The sequence below is a fragment of the Oreochromis aureus genome, linkage group 17, assembly GCF_013358895.1.
Source record: "Oreochromis aureus strain Israel breed Guangdong linkage group 17, ZZ_aureus, whole genome shotgun sequence".
Lineage (NCBI taxonomy): Eukaryota > Metazoa > Chordata > Actinopteri > Cichliformes > Cichlidae > Oreochromis > Oreochromis aureus.
This window is the reverse complement of record NC_052958.1, coordinates 4,202,763-4,229,969: the sequence shown is the minus strand read 5'-3', so window position 1 is coordinate 4,229,969 and position 27,207 is coordinate 4,202,763. Positions and strand designations below refer to the sequence as shown.

Sequence of the window (27,207 nt, the reverse complement as noted above, 5' to 3'; positions counted from 1 at the left end):
ATGTGCATCCAAGTGTACAAATTCAGCTCTCGCTCGTTGTATTTAGTCGTGCATTTTTAACTTTATTTCACTGGGATTATGAATACATCAGGGGTCTTGTGGCACAGAGCAGGCTCTGCACTGTGTCGACAAACAAATGATGGGAATTTCTGGTCTGAGCGATGCCATCGGGACTCATGGTGTCCTGAAGCAAGTGGATGAAGGTGGAGTGAAACTCGCTGCCAGGATAATGATCGGGAGAAAAAGCTTCACTTGTTTCTGTGATTGCCAGCTTTCGACTCCTCTGAGCTCCCAGAAGGTACAGACTCCATGAGTCCTTAGGCACAGGGGAGGGATCGTGGTGCTCACACACCTGGCAAAGAGTTTTGCAGGTTAATGTAACATTAAAGCATATTAAATGTTAGCCAATTTCATCTCTGTTCTGTCTGCTCAACTATGGTCAGTAACCTTTTGGTGAGAATCAGGTAGTCACAAGTTAATGTCACTTTTGCTTCTTGGTTTCGTGTTCTATAAAAAGCCTACTGTTTTACCTTTTCATAGCTCTGGCTGTGTAAAGGTTGATGTTAAGAGAACCCAGGTGGTAGTCTAATCTAGAGCTGCACTAGAGAGAATGGTAATTGGAGACTGCAGCCAAACCAAAATTGTTGCAACTGTGTGCAGTGTCCTTGACTTTGAAGTGGCTGCTTCAGAGACCGGGCCCAGGTCTGAGACCACATGCGGAGGGAGGGTGAATTGATAATTACATAAAATCTGGTTTTCAATAATACCACAATTACCTGTGATAGCTCTCAAATCTACTGCTGTCTACAGTAGATTTGAGAGTAGATTACATGATGCTGTACCAGAGCCTGGGGCAGACTTATTACCGGTGAACTGCACAGAACAGTGCAAACTTGTAGCACAAAAATGAGCAAGTAATGTACAAACAAAGTAGAGTGTAAGCGCAGCTTTTAGACGGGTTTTTAAAGTTTCTCTCTGAAAACAGAGGGCAATTCAGCTAAACGAGACCGGGCTGAAGAAGACTCACTATGTTTATGTTTGCCGTCTGTGTTAATGTGCTGTTACTGTGCCACATGTGTAAATGCATGCATCTGTCTGAGCTTCTCTGCAGTGTGTGAAACTGAATTGGTGTTATGCAACAGGGCTGCTGTCACACATCCTGCAGTTAGAAACTGAATGCATCGCTCAACAAATGTTACGCACACGATTTGTGGTGCAGCTGCTATGACGTGCCGGTAAGAGCAGCTAGACTTCTCAATTAAAAGGTAAACTCTAACCTGACCTTCATTCACTTCGGTCTATGATTCTGTAGAACGTGTTCACATATTTATCAACTCTAAGTGTTCAGGGTTTTAGAGATTTGAAACATCTCTTTAGAAATGTTTTCTCAGCAGTGTGCAAAGACAGGAAATTATAAGGTTTCTTTCTTTTACTTCCTTAATACATGCATTTACATAACATCTCTGTCAAAATGCAGCCGTTTTGTGACCGTGTTAGTTTAATGTGCAGTGTGAACAGTGTTATCCTCTCTTCTTGAGAAACTGGGAAACGCAATTCAAATATTTTAAATTACCAGAATTAAATCCTGTGTCCACTTAGTGCTATTTGGCCAGCTGTGCCACATTTTTTTCCATTTTTAACCCACATCTCTAAAAATCCACGTAGAGGACGAGGGATCTTCTTCCATTTAACTGAAACCTGCTCTGCCCATTATAATAAAAATGATAGGTTGCCAAAACAAGACCTATCCTTGTATCCGTCATTTGTCCAACATCTCCTCCTGCCTCCCTCCGATGCTTCTTTGAGTTCTGCTGTTTAATTAAATCCCAGTGTTACTGCACAGCAGGAATACATGAGGCTTGGCTCTAAACACTCAGAGGACTGAGTAAAGAATGACAGGACGGAGCCAAAGTTTTGTCTCGCTCTCCGCTTTGAGCCAATCGGGTGTATTAATTATGCAATCGTTCTGAAAACATGTCCACCTCCCATTCTAAATAACTAAACACGTTTTTTAGTTTTAAAATTCAGCACAGTTTATGCTAAATTTTCTGACACAAACTTTAGTAATTCACGTTTTCTTGGTTCATTATTTGATCAGGTAGCCGAGTTGTGCTCATTGGCACAGACTGACTCCAGCTGATTACAACATGTTTGCATTTATAAAGTGGATGGCGATTAATCGCAAACCTTCACCAATCTCTTTGAGAGGGATTGCAGTCGGTCCGAATCAGACAGAGACAGGTTGCCTCCCACCAGGCAACATGCTGAATCTCCTTGCAACCAAAAGTGGTCCCCACAACTTCTTGCAATCAGTCCCAGGGAGCAAAAACAATTTCAGCACAATCACTCACCAGCCACTGGTTTTTCTCCTGCTCGCACAGAGGTAGCCGTTCTAATTTTACTCTAATTTGATTGAGGCCTTAAGAAGATAATGGAGTAAAATACTACATTGCATAAAGTGTATCTGTGTGAGAGAGTACCTGCATGACCAGATGCTCAGCTCCACATTTAGCATTCCACTTGCTCCACGAGAATGCACAGGCAGAGGAAAAGAGGGCCATCTGTTCGTAGGCAGCATGCTCTGTGAGTGGGTCCTGAAGAGGACAGAAACCACACAGATCATTTCGTAATTTTTGTACTGCAAAAACACAATAATTAAATCGCTGTTTACAGCTACATATCAAGACCGCTTCAGGCAGCCCTGTGTAAATACAGAAAAACGTATTTATCTTATGATTTCATGGGACACTTACATGCACTGTGTAATACAAGCTTTGGTTCAAACCTTTTAACTTAATGCTATTATCAGGTGAAAATCTCACCAACCAAGTGACACGCTAACTGACATTTCCGTCTGTAGTCATTTATATTTGGTGTAACGCAATCAACCCATCTGGAGTGCAGAATGACTCAAAATCCCTGAAATGTCTCTGTCAACGTATTTCGGGCAGTTTGTCCATTCTGCGCTCCAGATGGGTTGATTGTGTTAAAAATTTTAATCGCGTTAATCGTGGTGACGCGTTAACGTTGACAGCCCTAATTGGTGACATGAAAAGCACTTATTCACTTCTTCAGTCAGATGAACGAAAAGATGTGCAACAACTGAGGGTAGTCTGAGCTGCTTAAATAGTGGGCACCATATGAAATATCAGCTGAACCTTGTTTTTCAATCTCCTAATTTAATGGGGCGTTCAAGACCATTTTTCCATTCTGAAACTCATTTGACTTCATAAAATGCACTTTAATCTTTAAAGGATTCTTATTAAGCTTCTGATATTAGCATCTCAAATCTAGCATCTTGGTTTTGTGTTGCAGACCTTGGCAGTGCTGCTGACATATTTGTGCGTGTATTCATTCACAAAGATGTTGACCCCAGCGTCGACCATGGCCCTCTGCAGGTCCGAGCCACTCATCCACTTTCCTATGAGGTGAGAGAGCCCTCCCTCTTGCTCCGATTGCAGCATACATTTATTATCCTATCAGTGACACAGACGCACAAATTGTAACAGTTAAGCCACATCTCCTGTTTATTTCCTATGTTTTACATTCACAGTGCTCTTGCTGTCTTACCTGAATAGTGATGCTGATGTTCATGAACGCCCCGTTGACAGTGTAGAGAGCAGAGTCCTGGCCCAGTGGCCGGAGCTCCCAGCTCTGAAAAGGAAGGTTGGCATAGGTTTTCTGCATCAGCGCAAACGCTTGGAAGGAGTCCATCTTGAAAGAGATTTTGCCCTCAGACTCGTCATAGGAGACGTCGGTGATACCATCCATCCTCCACTGCTTACCTTTGGGAGTAGACCGTTTCAATATCTTTGACTTTGTGGGGTCTTTCAAATGTATTTCACAGTGTGATATACCTGCAGCATCCCAGCGAGCCACTTGTGGAGCTTCCAAGAAGACAACAGATTCGGGCAGTGTCACAGACACCCCAACAAGGGGGCAGGGGAGAGCCTCGTGGCCATCCAAACCGGACTTCTCGGCCTGGTAAGAGAACACCTGCATACCTGTCCTCAACACCTACAAACAAAAACAGGCATGCACTGTGAGTACAGGTGAGGCTTGATCTCATGCTAGCAGGAAGACCCTTATCTCGTCACCTGTACAAATTTCCAGCCATGGGCATATTGAATTTGAGGTGGGAGGTGAAACGCATCATAGTAGAATACTCCACCCAGAGGTGTGTACTCCATCAAGTCTACCACCTGGGCAACAGGGTTGATCACTGTGTGCTCCTCCGGGGGACTAGTCGGATCCCTGACTGGTGAACAGACAGAAAGAACTGTCATTCAAGCTTTTAGAAGAACTGCTGGTTAATTTGTCTGTGGAATATAAACACATTCTGTCTAAACTAAACTAAGTTTAAAACAATCAGAAGACACCGTTGACATAGAGTTAGTTGTAATATAGTGTCATATGTAGTTTAAAACAAGTTTAGATTATGTGCTTACTTTTTATTTAAAGACCATCTTACCATCAAGTGCTTCCATCTGTGTTTGGACATGGCTCACTTGGATCTCTTCAGGCTCTGGACTGTTCCTCCTTGACCACAGACTGGCTTCACTCTGTGAGATGTGCATTCTATAGGAAGGAAAAGAACCCAGTAAATGAAGGAACCCACAACAGAAGCTGAGTCTTTCATCTTACCTCCCTCTCGCCTAACCTTTGGGTGGACTGCATCGCCGGGTGGACCCTGTTGCTGGGTGTGTGTGTTCTCAGATGAGTCATCCTGGCTAATGAAGATGGGTGGTCATAGCGGGTGTGGAGGATGCGCACAGCGATGTCACTCACAGCCAGCTGCTTGGGAAGCTCAAAGCTGAGGCCTGCCTCACTGAAGCTGACACTCTTAAACCTGGATGGACCAGGTGGAAACGCAGAGAGGAATAAAACATCAGCCTGTGTACCTACAGGCAACATTTGTACAAGTCTGTGTTTAGGTACTGTCCACAAATTTCATCTTCATCATAAGGCACAGCTACAAATGATTGACTTTCTTTAACATTGGAATAGATGTTCATTTCTAGCACCACATTTCTATTTTTGGATATGCAGCATCAGAAGGAAAATGTGGAAGCCAGGGACTTTTGGCAGATCATGGTGGTGGTCCCCCTTTTCAAAAAGGGTTTCAGGAGTTCGTGGACAATTAGCCCATTGCTGCTGGATGAGATGAGGTGTTTCTGGCATGTCCTACCAGAAGGATACCCTGGGCTGACCTAGAACATGCTGAAAAGATGTCTCTAGTGTCTCTCTGCTGGCTTGGAAATGCCTCAGTGTCCCCCCAGATGAACTGGAGGAGTTGGCAAGGGTCTGGCTGTCTCTGTTTAGACTGCTGCCCCTGCAACCTAAACCTAGATAAGCAGCAGAAGATTGATGGCCAGACAGACAGTTGGTCTGTCTGTCTAACCACTCTGTCTGGCTTCCTTCCCACTCACTTAAACCAACTTTCTTCTGAATGGCTGCCAAAGAGAAGGTTGAGCTTCTGTGCTCACTCCTAGAACTGAAGAGTCTGAAGTGTGAGCTTGGGCTCAAAGGGATTCCTTACACATACACTGATTTCACCACGTGAAACTTACATATGAGCACCACTGTAACAGTAGATATATAACAGAATGAAATTATAAGATGACAGCTTTATGAACAAACCTTGGAATCTTATTGAGGTTGGCCCAGAGACACAGTGTAATGTTGTCATCTTTGATCACAGTCTGCATGTTGCCTGTCTCAGTGCTGACATTTTCACTGGCACTCTGAAACCATGGACACGCAGGGTTTTGGACTTATTGCTGTATTGTTACTATAAATCAAACTGCATCCTGATGTGTTATCATAGGAACAATCAGGTATCTTGTACCTTAAGGATCTCTTCAGTAGCAAGGTGGTGTTTTGAGTGAATTAGCTCCTGCAAATTTATGAGAACCTCCTGGTACTTCTGGCGCTCCTGGGGATCTGTAATATCTTTGAGGAGATCTTCCAACTCATCTACCAGCTGTTAGAACACACAGCAGATAACTCACTTGTAAGACTCAGCTTTGGTTACCTCTATTTTTAATAGCTCGAAGAGCTACTTTTGTCCTGTGCTTAATTTTTTTTTTCCTCTCATTTTGATCAACAAACACATACAGACCTGCAGAGCAAGATTACACTGCTGGAGCACAAGCGTAATGTTGACCTCAGGGTCATCTCTCCATAGGCTCATGTATGTATTCATCTCTTTCTGTACTGCTGGGTCTGGTGCACCGTCGCAACGCATGTATCGCTCCCACTGGACACAAAGCATACACTGTGCGTTATCAGCTGCCAGAAAGCCATCAGGGAAAAAGAAAATGTCCATATCTACTGGACAGAATGCTTGTGGACCCACACCTTGGCTATCTCCACAGCTTCAGTTTTCCATTTGGTTACTGCAGTATGATTCTCCTCCAGTAGATGGTGCAGTTCCTTCAACTCGGCCTCTCTGCGCTCTAGGTCCTGTCAGAGAAAGAGATCCAAGCACACAGGCACACAAAGTATTCCCAAGTACTCTTCTGTGTATGTACACTTCTTCTTTTATGCTTCATTTAGGGTTGATGTTAAGCTAGGCTCTTACCTTTAGCTCAAGCCTTTCCACTTCCTTCTGCTTTCTCTCTCTTTCCACTCGTTCCTGTTCTTCTCTTTCTGCCCTGATCCGGGCTTCCTCTACAATGTACATGTTACAGATACAGAGAAAACATCCACCAACAAGCACCTATCTCTCCTACTCATAAACAGCAACACAGAGCAGTAGATCAGTTGGGCTCCCTCACTTCCTGATACCCTGAACATTTTTTCTCCAGATTGACAACACTAATGGCGGTGCAACTGTTGCTCCCCTTCAACTAGAGGAGCAGCATCAGCCCCTGATCCTGCAGCTCCACTAAGTGACTTCTTCTCTGAAGAGAACTAACACTAACAAAGCTGCAAAACCAGAAAAGGTGTCAGGGAGGACATGTGCTGACCAGCTGGCCAGGGTCTTTTTGGACATTTTCAATCTGTCCCTGCAACTTTACACTACCCTGTCTGCCTTAGGTCCTCCATCATTGTGCCTGTGCCAAAAAAATCAGCTGTGGCCTGCCTAAATGATTACTGCCTAGTCGCACTGACCCCAGTCATCATGAAGTTCTTTGAGAGGATCTTCCAAAGACACATTAAGCAGCTAACAGACCTCAATTCAGTATACGTTGGCAGACTGCAAAGGAAGGCCAGCCATATTGCTGCTGACCCCACTCACCCGGGACACGAACTGTTCATACCTTTGCCATCTAGGAAATAGTGTAGATACATAAAGACCACCACCACCAAGCTGAGGGACAGCTATTTTTCCAAGAGCTGTGAAAGTCATCCGTGCACCTGCCCTTCCCCATGGACCCCCTGCACGCACACTTACATCCAGTCACTGTATTCTAAAGACTTCTGTATTTATCTTTTTTTTAAGTAAATCTTATTTATTTATCTTTTCTATATTTTCTTTATTACCGAGAGCACCATTGCAATTTTTGTTACGTTCTAGCAACATAATGACAATAAATAAATCTTGAGAGAAGCTCAAAACATATAACAGATTCATTTTTTAAAGTCAATTTCCCTTTAAAGTGTCAGTGTCAGACATGCCACCTACACTGGAGGTTTAAATGAAGAGAGACCCCTCACCTTCCTCTCGAAGTTTCCTCTCCTCCTCCTCTTGCTCCCGCTTTGCCCTCTGAGCCTTGGACAGCTTACTGGCCTTCTGTGACATCAGAGCATTGGAAGTTTAGTTTAACAGTGACAGTTCAGTGTGTACCTACTAGCAAACGGAGTCATTGCTGAAGAGAACGTGGGTATAAGCAGTGAGAAAGAGAGTAAGGAAGCTTCCTGTGTGTATCTTGAGCTGAGTTCTCTGTGTCTAATTGTCAAAGAGAGACAATGTACTGACTGCCTGTTGCTCATACCTGTTTTTTCTTGGGAAGCTATCATTCAGAGGAAAAAAAGACAGAGATAGAAAGTTACACAATGTCATGTTTCAAAACAGAAATTCAAGAAACTATGTATCTATCTATATCTATATACACTATAGATAGATATACAGAGGTGGGGAGTAACGAAGTACAAATATTTTGTTACAGTACTTGTTTAGAAAATCCAGGTACTTTACTTAATTATTTATTTTTCTGACTCCCTTTTACTTTTACTCCCTACATTTCCAGAAGTAGTGCAGGTGACCTTTTGTGTTAGCGGAACTTCAGAATCTAGCTAGCGCTACTGAAGAGAGGGAAGCATGAAGTGAGTGGTGTTTTTTTTAAGTGGCAGGTAATTTAAAATTCAACATTTCTATCAGCTAACACACAAACCGTTTATTTACTGTTTTATTTCACAGGGAGAGTGTGAAATAACTTCACACTTAAGCTGATGATGTTTAGATTAATTCACTGAATTCCAGCTTTATACTGTCTACTGTAAAGACAATATAATGAGTATAAGAGTGGTGTCAGTGTCAGTGTAGAGGATGGACATCACCCAGGACACCTTGTGAAAACTGCTGACATCTTGCTGAATTCAGTTGTGTAAATTCACAAAGAGCAGCAGGTCAGCTGATCACAGCATGTACACAAATAAAATCTACTGAATTTCACATTAGAAATTATTATGAGGTGTGATTCTTTTTCCCTTTGCTGAGCCACTCCACAGATCTTAGTGTCCCCCACCTGCTGAATCTCACTTTAACTCTTGATTGTTCTCATTTTAATGTTTAACTGTGGAGGCAACAGAAAACAGTTTTTTTTTTAATATTACTTTCCACTGCATTGGGTCCTGTATAACACATTCAAACTGGGCATATTCACTGGGATTATAATTTATGTTATTGTATTTATTTATATTATTGTATTTATTTATATTATCATGTACTAATAGTATAATAATATTATATTAATATGGCAAAAGGTTCCGTTTCCTTGTTAGAATTGTCCTTCAAGGAGCTACTTTCTTTCTTGGAGTACATTTCAGAGCCTGGAGCATTTTTTTTAACCCAGGTATCTGCACTACTTAGTTGTTCTACTTAAGTAAAGAAAGTCTGAACTTTTGCCACCTCTGTGTGTATATATAAAGAGAGAGAGAGAGTGTCAAAGTTAAGAACTACGAAACTGTATTTCGTGCAGTAAACTAATAGGATACTATGTAATTGCGCTAACTGATGGCCTGTAATCATTCAAACCTTTAAAAATATAATATTTAAGCTGGTCTATTATAAGGAAATAATAGAAGGGAAAAAACCCTCACCATGTTCGTCCGCGCGTCTGGGTAACCGTGGCAACCTATACGCATGCGTACTTGCTATGTTTTTATTTGCGACAGAACGAAACGACGTGCGACAACGTGCACTACGGAGTTGTCCCTTGCATTCATAGGTAAGGACGCAGGGAAAAGACATTTTTCTCTTCATTGGTGTACATAACATAACACGTGTAAATGTGAATTTGTTGCGCTTGGCATAAATGCAGTGCTCTACATGCTAAATTCGTAAGCTAGCTGCTAAGCTAAACTTAATGTTGTGTAATGGTTTCTGTGTGCTCTCTCTCCTGGCCTTCCCTTTCTCCTCTTCTCCTTTCAAAAGTGTGAAAGGCCATGGCCAACCCTTTAAAAACTGAAGTTATCAGGCTGTACAAAAATGTAAGTAAACTGGTGTTAATAGAATCAACGCTGGGTGGTGTACAATGCTGCAGAGCTTTAAAAATGTGTCTCTCCTCTCCAAACAAGCTCCTGTATCTCGGCCGTGAATACCCTCAGGGAGCAGCGTACTTCAGACAGCGCCTGAAGTCAGCCTTCATGAAGAATAAAGACGTGACCGACCCGGAGAAGATCAAACAGCTGGTGGCCCGGGGGGATCATGTCATTAAGGAGCTAGAAGCTCTGTATTTCCTCCGAAAATATCGGGCCATGAAAAAGAGATACTATGAACCCGAAAAATAATGGCACACACTGATAGCTCCAAGTGGTTTTCCTGGATTACAGTGCAAGCAGTGGACATGTGGTAATCGGTGATTTATCAGCCTTTCGGGTTCACAAACACACCTTTTAACACCTACCGAGTCCAAAACAAAGAACAGAATTTCCAACAGCTGCTCCTTTATTAAACTCAACTAAGGTTGCCTCTGAAAGGGAAATGAAAACCTCATCTCTGGGTGTTGCAAAGCGATCATCACTGTCATTGATATTTTGTACCTAAGGCCATATACTGTTTGTAAGCCCAGGATATGTTTTAAGCATTCTTTGTCCCACTGTCACATTTTAGTGTATTTAAAACAAACAGTTCACCAGATGAGTTGCCCCAGCATTTACATGGGGGTGTCCAGATTGTAACATTCATAATTTGTACAAGAGGTTGTGTACTTTTTAAAAAAAAAAAGCAGCTGTCTTTCTGTCTACCGACTGAAGTTTCTTTAATGTAATATGTGAGTTTTAGAATGTATTTCAGTGTATATATTTGTAAATACATGCTCACATTTTTTGAGAAATAAATTTACATGGGAATGGATTCATGTGCTGTTACACAAAAGGCAAACAAATGTTATATAGATGTACAGATTTCTTAGAGTGGTGTCCCATGTCATAATAAATCACATAAACACAGCTTAGTGTTACTTATTCCTGCTGTTACAATCAACATAAACCCTGCAGATCTAGTGTCAGTCTCACAGACATTTAAAAGATACAGTTGGATTCTGAAAAAGGAAGTTTTCATGAGACTATGAAATCCTATGACGCAGTACTTGGCATGATTCAATAGGCTGTAGACCCACCTGTAGCAGCAATAACTTGAAATAATGTTTTCCTGTGGACTTTTTCAGTCTCTCACATTCCTTTGGATGAATTTTGGCTCCTTCTCTTTTCAGCATTGCTTCAGTTCATTGAGGTTTGCAGGTATTTGTTCATGCAGAGCTCTGCTAAGATCCTGCCACAGGGTTTTAATTGAGCTGATGTCTGGACTTTGACTGGACCATTGCAACACCTGTCTCTTCTGTTTAGGCCAGGGGTGTCCAAACCTTTTTCATTGAGGGCCACATACATAAAAATATAGGAGGGGCTGGGCCACTTACTAGAAATTAGTGTATTAAAGTTAGAAAAATCACTTAAAAGTGGTCGAATATGTTATATTGTTGAATATAATTAAAGACAAAACTGCCTTCATCACAGCTTTCCATAAATGGATCTTTATTGATTTATTCAGAAAAAGCTTTGGTAGCTCATTCTCAGAACAGCAGCCTCAGATTTTTTCTTAGACAGATTTACAGCACAGAGGAAAAACAATAAAGGGGAAAATAGGACGGGTATATTTCAAGTTTGTTATTTAAGTTATTAGGCTTAGCAACACACCTGTCAAAGGAAAAAAAACCTTAGAGAAGCAAGAAACACAAACTCAATTTATGGCATGTACATGGGCGAGGCTTACTGCGTGGCAAGACACAGGCAAGTCGCGCAGAGCCTCAGTCCGTTCTTTATTTTATAGCAGAGAATAGATTACACAGCATCTCTAGGTGGAGCATACGTAATAGAAAAACATCTCTAGATATGGTTATCGCATGAGTGGCCGTTATCCATAACACAAGAGGAACTAGTATCTTTTGTCATATCAGCTTCAGGTTGGAACTGTCTCTGCCTGAGAGTGTGTTACTTTGTAACTTCCTCACGCATGCTTCTGTTCCTTAATCTGTAGGTTGCAGGCACATCATGTTCTCACAAGAAATTATACTTAAGCAAAATAAAAGTTATCAAAGTAAGTAAATGTAAAAATCTCTTAACATTCCTTCCTGTTTTTGCTGATTTAATTTCTTCATAAAACATGCTTAAAACATCAAAGTCTACTTTCTTGCTGTCTGCATTTTCAAGTAGCTCGTCATTGTGTATGTGATTTTAATCAAACATGGTTATATTCACATTATAATTTTAAACAGTGGCATTTTCATCATTTTCATCTTCACTCTCATCATTAGGTTCTAAATCAAGTGGAATACTGACGTATGCTGCAAGTGAGGTGTTAATCATTTGTTTGATTATGGCTTTTAGACATGGGATAACACATGTGGCAAAGAAGCAGAACAAAATTAAAAACACTCCAACTCCAATGAGTAGTCTCTTCAGTACTTGTAGCCATGAGCCGTTGAAAAGCCAGGTGAACCAATCAGTGGTGTTTTTCACATAGTCCTGACTTTGGGCTTCCTTCAGTTGCCTCAAGGCATTCAGAGCATCAGTCATGTTTGAGGAATGCACATTGTCCGGGATGTAGGTACAGCAGGTGTTGTCGAAGAGGACACATAGTCCTCCTTTCTCGGCGAGAATCATATCCAATGCTACTCTGTGTTGCATTACTGCAATGCGCAGAGCGTCGATTTCTTGGTTTTGTTCGTCGTTGATTTTACATGATGCGTTCAGAAAGAGTCCAAAGCGATAATCCAATGCTTCAATCCTTAACATGTTTTTTCCGGTTCCAACCCACAGAAACAGTGAGTGGAGGACCTTCTGTCCAGTGGTCCATAGTTTGAATTCCTCGGGCACATCACTGCCATACACAGGATCGTGTGGTTGGATACCTGGAGATGTTGATCTTCCTTTCTGTCGTGTGGTTGGGGTGGTGTTTACAGCGGTCATCCTGAAGGTGTGGTCTGATATGAAGATGGGGGCACAAACTCCGGTCCAGCCTGGGGGTAGTATGAAATAAGCACGTTGTCCACATAGCCAGGCCATTCCTTGGACCCAGTAAGTGCCATTTGAGGGGCCGGTCATGTTCACAGGGGCACCTTCTCCACTTCCAGCGGTCTGATTACAGTTAGTGGTGTTTCCAAGTGGTCTGTTACCGTTGTTTTGCTGGTAGCACATGGAGTGGTTCTTCCCTGGGGTTTGGTCCAAGAACACTGGGAAGTGAATGGATGTGTTCCGGTTTGTCACGTTGAAGTTGATCCAGAAAAGTTGGTCACACGTTCCGTTGTCAAGTCCAGCGTCTTCAATGGTGATTATCTCGTGTTGGGGTGGTCCCTGAAAGATACTAAGGAAGTTAAGCGACTAGATGGTAGATGAGCTTGTCTCGTTGATGATGATTTTATTATGCTGATAGCCAACGCCCGAAAAGCTGGCGGCACGTTTGGCTTGTGTTTTGTTCTTTATTGTCCTCGAAAAGTGCGAGGAGTCCTGCTAGGAGCAGGAGGACAGCTGCTAGGACGGCGAGTGTCTTCATGACAGCCAAACACACCTAGATCCTCGGGTGAGTAGACTACTGGCGAGAAGTAGAGGCGGGATATACCCAATCAGCCCTCTCTTCACCAGGTAGATCACCAGAAGGTAGGGGTGCTGGAGTCTATGAGTCTGGGCTGTCACTCACTTTCTTGCAGTGGCTTTGGTGAATCCAAGATGGTCTCTCTGCTATCTTACAGGCGGTTGGTGTGGTGATGAGCACTTGGTAGGGACCTTCCCAGTGGGGCGAGCTCCAATTCTTTCTATGGAGAACCCGAATCAGGACCCAATCACCTGGCTTCAACCTGCAAGATACTGGAGAAGATTCAGAAGGCAGTTTATTGTTCAAAACAATATCTTTGTTTTCTAGTAGCTTCGACATCCATTCTGCTAGTGTGGTCTCTCTGATTGATTTATCTAAAGGTTCACTTGTGATTGGCAGTGGAAATGGTCTGCCATGAATGATTTCAAAAGGTGTGAGTTTCTGAGAACCCTGTGTTAGTCTCATCCACATTTTTACTAGGCCTATACACTCAGGCCATGGTCTCCCTGTTTCTTCCATACATTTTCCAAGTCTCTGTTTTATTGTGCCGTTAGTTCTTTCCGCTAATCCTGCACTTTGCGGGTGATAAGCACAGTGATTTTTGATGCTGAATCCTAGTGCTTCAGAGACTTTGCTGATTACCTCATTGACAAAGTGTGTCCCATTATCTGATCTTATCAGAGTGGGGATGCCATATGTTGGAATAAAATGGTTACATAAGCATTTTGCTACTGAAATGGCATCTGCTTTCTTTACTGGGTAGATTTCTGGCCATTTTGAGAATACGTCTATGATCACTAGAGCGTATTTTGAGCCTTGGCATTCATTTAGTTCAATAAAATCCATGTGGGTTGTGTGGAAAGGATGAGGTGGTGTGGGAAAATGACCTCTTTTTGGTCTGAGATTCCCTTGTGCATTGTGTTTTTTTGGCAAATCATGCATGTTCTGACAAATTCTTTTGCTGAAGTTTCGAAATTTAGAGTGTAAAAGTGTTTTGGAGATTATATCTACTATCCCTCCTGTTGACACATGGAGAGTAACTCCATGTGTCACTAAGGCTGCTGTTTTGTGTAGAGATTTTGGAAGTATTGGTTTTCCTTCACAAACCATCAAGTCATCTTTTAGTTGCGCTCCGCATTTCAGCCATTTCCTTTGCTCAGCTGTGGGAGCTGCTTTTTGTTCATCCTTTAAAACATCAAGTGGTATTTGTGAGGGTGATGTTGACATTAGTGTGTCTACAGTTTGTTGTGCCGCTGATTTTGCAGCTTGATCTGCGAAGTTATTGCCTTTTGTTATGCTTGAGTTGTCTCTTTGGTGTGCTGCACAGTTACATATTGCTAGCTGTCTTGGCAGAGTTATTACTTCTAAAAGTGTTTTTTGAAGATTTCTGTGTTGTACTGGATGTCCTGTGGAGGTAACCATGCCTCTATTTTGCCAGATTTTTGCAAAATGGTGTACTGTAAATGTCAACTCGTGGTTTGGTTTCTTCATCTAGCTTTCTTATGCAGCAATGTGCGTCGCCATCTTCCAGAGTGGGAAGAAGTGTGCTAGGGTTTAGCTGTCCACACTTCGGAATTCTGATGTGTGACTGTGAGAGTAAAATGCCTACATAGGAAAGTTGTCGTGCATGTGTGAGGTATGACAGATTTGCTTGCAGTAAGATGGAGGTCACAGCATGTGGGACTTTAATGATCAATGTGTGTCCTAAAACAATATCAGCGGACTTTTTAACTGCCTCTGCTGCGGCTGCACAAGCCTGCACGCACGTAGGCAGACCCAATGCAACGGAGTCTAATTTACACGAATAAAATGCGAGTGGGCGTTGTTTTTCCCCAAAGGCCTGTGTTAGAACAGCCTTCATATAACCTGCACCTCCATCTACATGCGAGTAGAAAGGCTTATCGTAATCAGGCAAAGCCAAAACTGTATTTGTCTGTAATGCCAGTTTCAAGTTACTGAATGCTTCTTCTGCTTTCTTCTTTGTAGATGCAACACTATATTTTGACTTAGGGCATTTTAGGCAATTCCTTTTTTCAAAGAACTCACACATCTTACATATTTCAAACTTTTAAGTTAGGAAAAAACTTTGCATTGCTTACAGCTCATAGCTCACAGCTCTAAAACTAGGCATTAATAAATCATATGCCTAATCATTATGTGTCACTGTGATCCACAAGTATGATCACAAATTTGTTTTTCAAACCAACAAAACAACCAAACAAAAACAAAAAACAAATTGCCGATGGCATGAAGGCTTTACACACATGCGGGGCGATCGTGGCTCAAGAGTTGGGAGTTCGCCTTGTAATCGGAAGGTTGCCGGTTCGAGCCCCAGCTTGGACAGTCTCGGTCACTTCACCCGTTGCCTACTGGTGGTGGTCAGAGGGCCCGGTGGCGCCAGTGTCCGGCAGCCTCGCCTCTGTCAGTGCGCCCCAGGGTGGCTGTGGCTACAACGTAGCTTGCCATCACCAGTGTGTGAATGTGTGTGTGAATGGGTGGATAACTGGATATGTAAAGCGCTTTGGGGTCCTTAGGGACTAGTAAAGCGCTATATAAATACAGGCCATTTACCATTTACCATTTACATGAGTCAGGACACAAAAAGAAAAAGAAAAAGCTGCTGCCAGAAACAAAGCAGAAGTGTGAGGAAAAAAAACTGAGCTCACAAACAGCTGCATGTGTGAGCTTTAATATGCAGCTTCTGCTCTAAAAAACAAATAAAAATAAAAAATGTGTAACTTGCTCATCAGCTTGGTAGTGTCCACATATTTAATTCATTTCATTCAGCTTCTCAAACCTGTAGCTTTAGCTGTTGTATACAGGGTTTGGCTTATTAGTTGTTAGTATAGGTTTGCTCTTCATCTCAACAAAGTCTCATCTAGAATAACAGGTTTACAACCAGGTCAAGTGTCTCTATGCACTTGATTAGTTTAGGTATTTTCCTTATTTTCTTCATCTCATATATTATTATACTGAGTTTGAGCAAACCTTAAGCTTGAATCCAACACGTTCTCACTCCCAACTCGTCAAATGTGTGACGCATGGTCAGGCTCCCTCTGCTTCACTTATCGACGCGCAGGGTACCCCCCTCGCGTCGAGAATTGACGTGCAGGGTCCTCCTATTGAATACTATGCTGCTCCCTAAACGTTGTTTATTGACGACAAGAGATTGCCGCGGAAGAGCCTGTTGTTCGTATATTTATATATTTCCGAAATCACATTGTAGTGACGTGTACTGAACACAATATATTATATAATGTAAACAACTACCTGAGAAACAGCAGATACAGCAGATACATTAATTATAGGCCATTACTTTTGTATCGTTTATTGCATTTATGGAGGGAGAGGTGTATGCTGGGTAATGGCACGGCTAGCGACACGCTGTTATCAGTCCATACAATGGGCGTTATTAGCAGAAATCAGTCCCATAGATGTGGGCCATCTCCACCTGCTAGATTGTTCAGAAGGTTGTTATCATCCATCCAGATGGAGGATCAGTAACAGGAGCGTGGGAAGACTCCAGAATCCACTCTGGCTGGAACCGTGGATACAGCAGTGTTACAGGTAAGACCATTTAAACGGACGGCATTTATAGAATGACTATTAAAAGTCAGCGAGTGTCAATAATGTTAATGTGGTTATGTTAGTAATACACCGAGTGCTAATATAACAGCTTTAAGATGCATTTGTAGATATTATTACGTGTTTTACCGTCTTTATGGTGCTAGCTTAAAGTTACGGTGTAAACGTTAGCTTATATTGTAGTAAAGCTGTTACTGTTTAAAGGATGTTAGCACAGAAATATTAGCTTCTGTCATGACTGATGAAGTTACTAGTTAATAAAGTTTCCAGTAAAGTGATTAATCGCAGCCACAGACTGACAGTAAATATCCCGATTAGCTTCAATGCATCTGTAATAAATATGTGCAAGTTTCAGTGCTTCGTTTAAACTGTATGATACTTATACTGACCCTGGGTCAGTGTAAAATACAATCCTAGCTGTGTGAACAAAGCCTGGCTCCTTTAATCCTGCATGACAAACCTCAGGATGCAGGTAATTATTACTCTTTCCTGCTGGCACACCTGTCACACCTGAGAGTCAGCTAGAAACTTACCGTGACGTGGACATCATGCAAAGACTGCCAGACTCTGTAATACTGTAAATGATCAGTGACTCAGGTTAACACTAAACTTTAAACAGTACCTCTATGTCTCTGTGTGTGCTGAACATCTGGAATCAGATTGAGTCAGGCTGCATCAGCTGAATCTGTTATTTGTAAATATCAATATTTTTTATTCAGGTGTGGGGATAATATGTAAGACTGCAGTGAAGCGATGTACCAGATTAATCCCTGGCCAAAGGTATCGTTTTAAATCAGACTACTGATCCAGCCACATCAGCCTTTTGTGAGGTCTGTTTAAAGTAGACTTAAAATGAACTGCAGGTTCCTGAGAGGTGGACTGTGAGCACAGAAACACATGTTCATACATACAGCTGCAGCAGCTTACAGTAATTTTAAATAGATTTGTTACTCTGATGTCTGTCTCTGTGTTAGTCCTCTGACAGACTGGTGACCTGTCCAGGTGTGCTCTACCTATGACTACTGGGACAGGCTCTAATAGAAAGTTTCTATTATTCTCGTTTATGGTATTTAAGTGCTTATGCATATGCTTAGTTGTGACACTGTTATAGACTTTTCAGTGAAAGTTTCTAAAACTAGATGAACTTACTTCAGCATCAGCAGTTTGAGAAAACAACTCCCTTTACAGGTGCTGATAAGGCCAAGGGCACAAAACAGCTTAACCATTGATCTGTTAGGTTTCATAGCGAGACGCGTGAAGTGTGGTATGATCAGTTTGTAACTTCCTCCCTCTTTCTTGGAATGTATAAAGGAGTAGGAGCACGACTTCTGTGGCAGAGCTGACATGACTGAACTGTGATGTTTGATGTGTGTTGGCTCTCCTGCGTGCAGTAATAAATAGCTTGATCACAGCTCTTTCTGTGTTGCAGACTTTATTTACAAACTTCCATGATACCACCCCCCCCCCCTCCCCCCCCCCACACCCTCCCACTGTGAACATGAATTGAATATTCAGAAGACATTTGTTTAAATAGTTCTAGAAATCTGAGCTGTTGGTGTGGTAATAATATTAGAGCTGGCAATCTTTCTTACTGAATCTCTACTCTGAGTCATGTTACCTGAGATTAATTCTATGTTTACCTGACAGCCTGGACACATGTGCTGTGTGAAGGATGTAAATGAAATCAGATCTTAACTGCTTACATTTAAGGAGCCTGGTCATATTTAATTGTAATATGAACCAATGATTTTCTGATTGCTGATTCCAAGAGAGTCTTTGTGGAAATCCTGTTTTGGCTTTTTGTCATTTTAATTCTCTTTTCTGTTTTCCAGAACAGTTCTCCACAGTCACTGTCCACATGGGTCAGTGGGACCAAGAAGCACTCTGCTAATGTGTGACTCTGACCAGCAACATCCAGCAAGACCCAGGCAGCGTTTTCTATCTCCCTGCTGGAGTTTTTTGTTTGTGACTAGAGAGTCAGATTTTTGTTGAGCCTCACACTTGCAGAGGTAAGTCAGTTTGCAGAGATCCCTCCCACCCTGGCTTTTATGTGGCAGATTTCATATCTGAAACAGTAATATTTCAGTGACTGCTGCTTATATCACAGGTTAATACACGCTACTGATCCCTGATGGGAGAATCATCACCTCTGCCAACAAAGAAGCCTGGTGGATGTTTGTTTGCAGTCTGATGATGGGACATCATGCTGTGCATCTTCAAAGTTTGTCTCTTGCTTATTATTGATACACAGTAATGTGAAGTATGCTCATATCTAGTATAACTGGACCAACCTGGTGCTCTTCATTTATGGAGGCTGTTGAGTCTGAATGTTGGATGTTGTGTATCTCGTGTTCTCTGGGCTCTGTTGTCCTCAGTCTTTTTGCAGGATCAGAAAACAAAACCAGGAGGCCTGTAAATGTTTCTTCTCCAATTGGATGATGATAAGACTGTGACACGGGATGCCACCTTTAGTCTTGTGATGAAGCAAAGCTCAGGAAGAAGTGGGATTAAATGGTACCCACATGTGTGCTGCTGAGAAGGATGTACAGGGGCACCTGCAGCCAAATCCAAGCCTCCTCAGGTTAGTTGTAGTTGCAGAATGCTATAGGACTGAGACAGCTGAGGCATCAAATGTTCGATTAAAGCGATGAAAAAGAGAAGTTTCTTCCCTGTAATTATCACTTCTTAAAATCTTTAGCAACTTCAGGTCTGTCAGCGTGCTGAGGTCACAGAAACAAGAAAAGCAGCTTCAGACTTCAGAGTGTTGTTTACAGTTTTCTGTCATCATGATCTCCCCTGAAGTTTATCAAGCATTAAGTCCACAATACTGTAATGATGATTCTGACTTTGGTCATGGTTGCATAATATTTTAATAATATACAATTATTTTTTGTAATTCATATTTTTTATGTTAATCAAAAATTTACTTTGTGAAATTTGTATTTGAGAATGAAGAATGTGACAATATATTTTTGTTCAATATTTAATTCATTCAGATGCAATTGTTAAATGAAAGAAAAAGAAAAATATATTCTAATTTAGCAAACTAATTTATCAAATATATATATATTACTTTTAATACATTAATTTCACACCTGTATTGACAATACCATATTGTATTCATACAGAATCAGTTTGGTATCATTGTCTGTCTGTTCACTGATTGCTGAAACTAAGAGCTACTTTGATCTATTTAGATCTAATGTATCCAAAGTTGAGCCCTAATGTTTCTTCACCCCTGTGTGTGTGATATCTGATTTCCTACATGCTGACAGAGCAGAGCGGCCGTTTGTGCTCACAGATGGTGACGGTGTGGAGAGACGGTGGTGTTTCCTCAGAAGAACTAGCAGAGTCACAAAGGGCACGAGTCCTTCTCACCACCTTGACTTACTGACTGATGCTCATCTGCACTGCACAGAGGAAATCAACTAACCGAGGTTTGTCCAGTGACGTGTTATGAAATGTATATTTGTTTTATGCTTACAGATATGTTTTTCTTGACAGAGGCTCTACAGAGGTTAGACAAAGCAGAGAAGATATGTGCTTTACATTTTACTGTGATTTACTGGGATATTTGTTGCCTGATGTTCAGCAGGAATGGAGAAATGGAATCAAAGGGAGAAGTTTTTGATGTTTTTGTAATGATGTAAGTAAATCTTCAATATTATTTATTTGCTTGGTTATATTAGGAGGGTTTCTGAGTGAGGGAGAGAGGAGTCATCATCCAGGTAAAGTGACGTGGATCAGTGGATACACTTGTCTCCCCTTTAAAGAAGATACTCTTAGAGAGAGACGATCCGAGTCATCCTTAAATGTTAGTGCTTTCAAATACACAAACATTTTTAAAAGACAAAAACGAACATCCAACTTTGACTGTAACACAAAATAAATCTTTGCATGTGTGTTTTCAAACTCTCAGATGGGAAGGATATCAGTCTTGGACTGTCTAACCTGCCGGAGCAGCACTGAATAACCACCACACATGAGCATGTTCCTGCAACATTCAGCATCTGATCTGCCATCTGTGTGCTTCTGCTTTTGGTAAGTAGAGTTACCTAACTACAGTAACTCTAAACACATGCCATCCATTTCTAATGGCCTGGTTACTTCCTGTCAGTTATTTTAGAAACCATGTGGTCACCTGACCTAACACTGTTTCTTCTTCTTCCCTTAATGTTGAAGAAGTGTCAAATGTCAAACAGCTGGAGAGGAAACTACACCAGTGTACTGGGATGTTTCAGCAACACGTGCCAGATGCTGTTCCTTCGTGGTGACATCACCAGAGACAGCCCCGCCCACCTCAGGACCTCGCCATTGATCATGATGATTATAATGACGACAGCGAGCGGAACTAAGACTGTAAAAATCCACGACCAGAATGTTTAGATGCTTTCTAATTATTAATGAATACTGAGAGCCTCTTTCTGTGTTTTGTCTGTTTTGGTTTTTTTACCTCATTTGTTACTAACAAAGTTCACCAAACTCACACAGTTTACATTCTGTATGTTTCCATCTTTACCAGCCACACTCTTAACTGCAATTAAGAAAACAAACCGTAGAAATCGTTGCTTTTCTCTTTTGTAATTGATGATAATTCAGTGAATATACTGCGCTGCTTCCTTTTGTTTCGTCTCACATTGCTTTAAGTTTTTCAGTGTTCAGTTATTTTTTACTGCTGTTTGAATTCTCTGTATGTTTGACCCTGTAGACTGTTTAATGGACTGCTTGTCTTCCTGTTTGTAACCGCCGCCTGTTTTTGACTAAAGATTTGGATTTCTGACTTTAACACAGCCTCTGCGTGTCCTCCCTTTGTGTCCTCTTCCTCTGTGAATGTGTTGCATGTGTCACAGATTCATTTATTAACAGCTTTCCCACAGTCAGTTGCATCAGCATTCATTCACAGCACATTTCAGAAGGATTCAGATTGATACAGTGATCTTATAGTCAGAATTATCCTGACAGACTGTAAATTATCTTTCATCAGGTCAATTTTAAAGTTCAGTATTTCAAAGCAGGCGTTATGAAGAATCATACTGGCATTAGGACTGTAACAATATGTACTTACAAAGTCAAAGTTTTTTTTAATTATGCTAGAATATTGGAAGACAATCAACTTTTAGTGTTTTCTGCATATTAATTATACTGAAATAGAGATGGTGACCCTAACTGTACAGAAGCACTAAACAACTGACAATCTAACAAACATTACTGGCCTGAGCCGTCATGCACAGTGAGTCTGATCCTGTGCTGTGAGAGTCTGACAAGCATGTTTCTGGTCAGTTTGGAAGAAATATCACAATGTTGATCTTTTTTTAATATTCCTTCTCTTTTACAACATAAACTGTGATCAAAGCTACTTATGTTCACAGCATGTAATAATAGTGACAGTCCAGGGCATTGTGGTCTGTTGAGCTAGGGTTAGGGTTAGCAATTCAGACATATGTAATCAATATTACTCTTGCTGGAACAAACACCTAGGAATTCATATTATAATTCATGAAATATTCATATTCAGTATCAGTCATTTTATATTATAACCACGTATCCACCCAGGCTCATGGTGGGGCAGGGCTCTGTCCTGGGATGCTTGAGTGAAAGGTAATGTACACCCTGACCAGGTATCCAGTCTGTCACAGTTGTTTTCAATATTTGGTTCAAAAATATGAGTGAAAACAAAAATCCAACTAGGATTCTTGCATATGATGGATGAAGTCTGTCTTTGACTGTATTGTCCAGCTGATCCATCAAACCCCAGCAGGTGAACATTATTCATGACATAACACAGTAACAATGTAAAAAATAAAACAGCAACAGTCTAAATGTAAAGTGCATTCTAAACTCCTCTTCAATAAATTATATGGATGTGCAGTGAGTCATTCAGGACTGTAAAACGTGAACTACAGAACCGAGTCTTCATCATTAAATCTCTGGTTGCTTCATTTTTCCATCCTATATCAGATACTTTAAAGGTTTTAGTAAAGTTGCATTCTCATGGTGAGGCAAAGTGCTTTATGTGTGTGTGTGCGTGTGTGTCATGAACGGCTTTAAAATGTCTTTAATTACAGAACAAAGCGGGGTTTGAGTTCGAGTTACGGCAGACTGGTGCTACTTCTAAACGGAACGCAGCCTTCCTACGGCGGACAGCTAATAACAGGAATCGGACGCGGTCCACCCTAGTCCACAGCAACCACCATAGCAACCGCCTAAAACATATTCTGTCTTCATAACTATCAAAAACGTGAAATGATTTGTAAAGTGTGAAAGCATTACAGCTGCAGAGAGCTATGGCGGTATCTTTGGAAGCTGTTTACATAGCTAATAATATACGATGTAACCATGGAGACAGTCAGTCACGTGAGCTAGCGGTGCACGTTTACTACAGTGAATAAGGTGATTGTGTGCACAGCGTCCACACGCTGCACAGGGTAAAGACATTACTTCAATATTGTTTTATATTTATATATATTTACCTTCTGTTGACCATCACCTCAGGTTCACCATTACAGTTTCAGCATACAAATGTCTAAATATGAACACATTAAAAAAAAATCATGTCTCAGAAATAACCACAGCTGTTCATGTTTGTCATTATAGTTTTATTTGTAAGAAAATTGTGAACTTCAAATTGTTTATCAAGTCAAAGAACATTTGACAAGTCTGAGTCATTCCTTTGCCCTATGAGAGCTGGAATAAATATATATCCTGACAGTTACAGTTGAAACAGTAGAGACAGGTAGAAATGGGCTCAGATTAATCTTTGCTTAGTCAGACACCTCCTGTGTTCAGTCCATCATATTAAAAAACAAACAATAGCACGATCCGTGTGATTTTGCATCCATTTCCAAATTGTAGTCAAGCAGCCCAGTCTCGTACATAGGTAACAGAAATGTCTCTAATGTAGACGTGCACAGTGTAGTGTAAGCATTAAAAGATCATAAAGGAAACACTAACATTTATGTGAAACTAATTGTAATATAAAATGAGCAGGTGCTTTATAGATTTAAAAAGAAAGAATCTGAAAACAACACTTTTTTTGGTCTAAGTGGTCAAAGTAGAAAACAGAACTGATGTTCAAGAACAAACCGTAGCTGCACTAATATTACACATCTCCATTGTTGTGGTGAACAATGTTGCTTTTAAAACCACATGCAGTGTGTGACCATGACTGTCCACTGAGACCATGAACGCCACTTCGCTGAAGCCTTCTTCTTCTTCTTCTTCTTGCCATCAGAATGGAAGCAGACAGAGCACGAGCTGCTTTGATCTACTGAAAGGAAAAAGCAGAACATCTGAGCTGAAACCATTAAGATAGAAACAATCGTTCAATGCAGTCTCTCAGGTAGCTTAGCCTGTTACAACTGTTGATACAAGCTCAGTACAGTTAACACAGTGTCAGGGAACTCCAGTGTGGGAACTAGTGGCTTTAGGTTTGCAGTCATTTAACTTTCATCCATTCATTCATTTAATTCAGGAGGAAGAAATGTCAGGTTGGTGCAGGCTGGTTACATGCATTTGCTCCCATGCTGTCTTTAACCAAATGACTTGGTTCACTTTATGTCTGGGCTGTATGTGGGGTTATATCATGTTATTTGGGCAGGAGTACCTGTCCCCTGTTAGGCTTAGAAAGTTTCTCCATAAGCAGAGCTTCTAACTCTTATAGCTTTTAGCACATCTGTAGCTGTGCAGGCTGACAGGTTTTTGGTGGCTCTTTTTACCCCACACTGGTTGTGAGTGTGTAAACAGCCCCACTAGTTCTTTTGGGTTGCAGTTAACTTGGGAGGAAGGGGTGGGTCTGCCATGACTAGATGAATAACAATTATCTGGGATACATAACTTTCATAATGCATGCATATATCTCTATAAACCTGGCCTGAGGGCTGCCATTTTTACATTCAGTTATTTCTCTTAGAAATGTTGGATCTAAATAATGAACGTGTTACAGTTAAAGTGAAACACTGGTCAGTGTAAATGGCTCATTGGGACACAGAAGCCTTTAAATTAAATACCATCACCTGATATCGAGTGTCAAACAATATCAAAGCTGTAAAAGCTGTTTACAGTCAGAATTTATAAAAACTATGATTGTAAATAAATTCAAACTAGTGAGTTTTTCTCTTTGTGCTGAATATCAACACTGTGACTTCTTAGACTGTAAGCTTTACTTCAGCACAGCTGTAGAAGCCGTCACTCCAAATGTCTTTTGATAACAAGAAAAAAAAACCTTTTCAGTACACGGCCTGAAGTTCTTCTCCAAACATCTTCTGCCATCGGCTTTGTCTGCTGGTTTGAAGACAATAGACCACAAAAAGATGATTTAGTCACTTTGTCTGCATCATGCAGCTCGAATGTGTCGTGTAACAATGTTGAATAGCCGTCGTTATCCCTCTGCTGTGTCTGTAGGATTGTACTGTACAGCATCTCATTGATATGTGAGGAATGCTCACATATCAAGTGCTTTGGGTGCCTTGAACAGCCCTATATAAATCCAATCCATTAATGCTAATGTAACAGGATAACAGACGTCTGGTCTTACATCATTAAAATATAAAGGGCAGGAGATATTTAGATATTTTTATATTTATATTATATTTTATAGCTGACAGATATTACTAAATAGATAGAATTTACTAAATAGCTGGATGAACATGAAAAATATGTCCATAATCACAAATGACCATGAGAGCCAGTAGAATTAATTCAACTAAACACTCAAAAGACGTCCTTAAATGCTCTTTAAGTGGCAGAACAAACAAACAAACAAACAGTTAATCGCTTACTTGAGATGAAATCTGCTCAGCTACTTTGAAAACAGCTTCTAACTGGTTCCTCCTTTAACAGGATGACTGCTCAGGGGTAAGGCCATCATGCAGTCCAGCAACCTTTATGGTTCTGCTTTGATTCACCAGGAACTATTAGGGAAACCTTTCAGTGCCTCCTGTGAAAGACACAGGGATAAACACAAACATTTATTAACATGTTCCACAGTCTTCCAGTTTGATTTTCTCATCCTGTGGACAACAACGTACAGAGATGCAGGTTTATTGTTAACTTTTGTAAGGTTTCTTTACTGAACATATCCAGCTGCAGCTCCACTGTGATCCTGAACTGGATAAGCACTTAAGAAAATGTGTCAATAAATGGACAAACATCAGTTTACTATATTTATCCAAACAGACTGGACCAATAATGCTTCACTGAGTTAGAGACTTTAACAGTCTCTTCTATGTAAGAATGTCTCGTGATAGACCTGCAAACTTGACAACAAAGGTTTTTCAGACTACATGTAGCTGTCCTCTATGTCAGCTAACATGTCACACTTATTTCTGCTTTCTCATTTTTATCATTATTACTTACATTTTGATTGGATACCTTGAGTTTGTAAATGATCAGATTACATAATTGGAATACAATGTATCCAATTCAAGGTCGCGGGAGGATGAAGCCTATCCCAGCTGATACAGGACAAAGACAGGCTGCCAGTTATCGCAGGGCTAAGACAATACGTGTAACAGAAAATCCACTTAAATGTTTGATATTTCTAATAATAATCATAATTATGATTATTAATTAAAATATTATTTAAAGGTTTCTTTATAAATACATTTCGATTTTTTTTTATAACCCCTAGAATATAAACCTGAGCTGTTTCAGATTCTGACCTCTGACCTCAGTGACCAGGCTGTGTCCTCACTGCAGCTCCCTCTTCACACTGACGAATGAAACTTCTGTGGAAGAAAAATCTGGAATTTTTTTATTTCCAATCCACTTAAACTATTAAGGATTAAGCAACAGTGCTCATCTTTGCTCTTCTGAAATCTGTGTTAAACAACAACAAACATAAATTAGTAACAAAAGTACAGCTGAGTAGAGGCTTTACAAACCACCAGCAGCCATAATGCTAAATTTTAATCTTCAAATGTTTCTGAGCCGTCTTCAACCTGCTTTCAACACAGAAAAGTCCCACAGTCAATGCAGCCTGAATGAAATCCTGATTCTAGATGTTCAGCACACACAGAGGGACTGTTTAAAGTTTAGTGTTAACCTGAGTCACTGATCATTTACAGTATTACAGAGTCTGGCAGTCTTTGCATGATGTCCACGTCACTGTAAGTTTCTAGCTGACTCTCAGGTGTGACAGGTGTGCCAGCAGGAAAGAGTAATAATAACCTGCATCCTGAGGTTTGTCATGCAGGATTAAAGGAGCCAGGCTTTGTTCACACAGCTAGGATTGTATTTTACACTGACCCTGGGTCAGTATAAGTATCATACAGTTTAAACGAAGCACTGAAACTTGCACATATTTATTACAGATGCATTGAAGCTAATCGGGATATTTACTGTCAGTCTGTGGCTGCGATTAATCACTT

At 40.9% G+C, this 27,207-nt stretch overlaps 2 protein-coding genes and 4 long non-coding RNA genes across 11 annotated transcripts; 4 read left to right on the top strand and 2 right to left on the bottom strand.

Annotated features, from left to right (window-relative positions):
- Positions 1–46: 46 nt before the first annotated feature.
- On the bottom strand, positions 47–11,082 carry cfap94 (cilia and flagella associated protein 94). Of its 3 annotated transcripts, none has more exons than XM_039600707.1 (15): positions 10,788–11,081; positions 7,663–7,738; positions 6,584–6,672; positions 6,361–6,465; positions 6,122–6,259; positions 5,849–5,983; positions 5,641–5,744; positions 4,661–4,849; positions 4,472–4,578; positions 4,098–4,258; positions 3,858–4,017; positions 3,571–3,785; positions 3,318–3,476; positions 2,481–2,594; positions 47–352 (listed from the first exon to the last, which is right to left on the bottom strand). In XM_039600707.1, exons 1-15 carry the CDS (start codon positions 10,881–10,883, stop codon positions 77–79), a joined length of 2,124 nt encoding a protein of 707 aa, XP_039456641.1. In that variant the 5' UTR covers positions 10,884–11,081; the 3' UTR covers positions 47–76. The 3 variants fall into 3 exon arrangements, with proteins under 3 accessions (XP_039456641.1, XP_039456640.1, XP_039456639.1); XM_039600706.1 differs by lacking the exon at positions 10,788–11,081 and adding exons at positions 7,941–7,958; positions 9,268–9,327 and having other exon boundaries at positions 3,571–4,017; XM_039600705.1 differs by having other exon boundaries at positions 3,571–4,017; positions 10,788–11,082.
- LOC120433804 lies at positions 370–3,684 on the top strand. The gene is made up of 3 exons (XR_005608767.1): positions 370–1,265; positions 3,316–3,428; positions 3,554–3,684. It is a non-coding gene; the product is annotated as an uncharacterized LOC120433804 (long non-coding RNA).
- Positions 9,294–10,617, top strand: lyrm5a (LYR motif containing 5a). The gene is made up of 3 exons (XM_031758528.2): positions 9,294–9,395; positions 9,602–9,657; positions 9,745–10,617. The coding sequence occupies exons 2-3, from the start codon at positions 9,613–9,615 to the stop codon at positions 9,955–9,957; spliced, it is 258 nt and encodes an 85-aa protein (XP_031614388.1). The 5' UTR covers positions 9,294–9,395; positions 9,602–9,612; the 3' UTR covers positions 9,958–10,617.
- A 5,719-nt stretch (positions 11,083–16,801) lies between the features above and the next one.
- Positions 16,802–19,614, top strand: LOC120433822. Of its 2 annotated transcripts, XR_005608793.1 has the most exons (5): positions 16,802–16,822; positions 18,673–18,849; positions 18,948–19,061; positions 19,216–19,421; positions 19,539–19,614. It is a non-coding gene; the product is annotated as an uncharacterized LOC120433822 (long non-coding RNA). The 2 variants fall into 2 exon arrangements; XR_005608792.1 differs by lacking the exon at positions 18,948–19,061.
- A 506-nt stretch (positions 19,615–20,120) lies between these two features.
- LOC120433823 lies at positions 20,121–21,798 on the top strand. The gene is made up of 4 exons (XR_005608794.1): positions 20,121–20,277; positions 20,530–20,654; positions 20,760–20,881; positions 21,026–21,798. It is a non-coding gene; the product is annotated as an uncharacterized LOC120433823 (long non-coding RNA).
- Positions 21,799–23,450: 1,652 nt separating this feature from the next.
- Positions 23,451–26,911, bottom strand: LOC120433821. 3 transcript variants are annotated; one of them, XR_005608790.1, is made up of 4 exons: positions 26,500–26,911; positions 25,618–25,775; positions 25,062–25,120; positions 23,459–24,107 (listed from the first exon to the last, which is right to left on the bottom strand). It is a non-coding gene; the product is annotated as an uncharacterized LOC120433821 (long non-coding RNA). The 3 variants fall into 3 exon arrangements; XR_005608789.1 differs by having other exon boundaries at positions 23,451–25,120; XR_005608791.1 differs by having other exon boundaries at positions 23,451–25,117.
- Between the last annotated feature and the right edge of the window lie 296 nt (positions 26,912–27,207).

What these genes read in the sequence shown, in the direction of transcription:
- cfap94 (XM_039600705.1), bottom strand. Translation starts at nt 10,883, where the DNA reads ATGCTGAAAAGAGAAGGAGCCAAAATTCATCCAAAGGAATGTGAGAGA. An exon ending in AGTGTAATCTTGCTCTGCAG is followed by an intron (nt 5,984 to 6,121) that starts GTCTGTATGTGT and finishes GTGTTCTAACAG; the next exon opens with CTGGTAGATGAGTTGGAAGA. An exon ending in ATGGCTGGAAATTTGTACAG is followed by an intron (nt 4,018 to 4,097) that starts GTGACGAGATAA and finishes TTTTGTTTGTAG; the next exon opens with GTGTTGAGGACAGGTATGCA.
- lyrm5a (XM_031758528.2), top strand. Translation starts at nt 9,613, where the DNA reads ATGGCCAACCCTTTAAAAACTGAAGTTATCAGGCTGTACAAAAAT. An exon ending in TTATCAGGCTGTACAAAAAT is followed by an intron (nt 9,658 to 9,744) that starts GTAAGTAAACTG and finishes TCTCCAAACAAG; the next exon opens with CTCCTGTATCTCGGCCGTGA.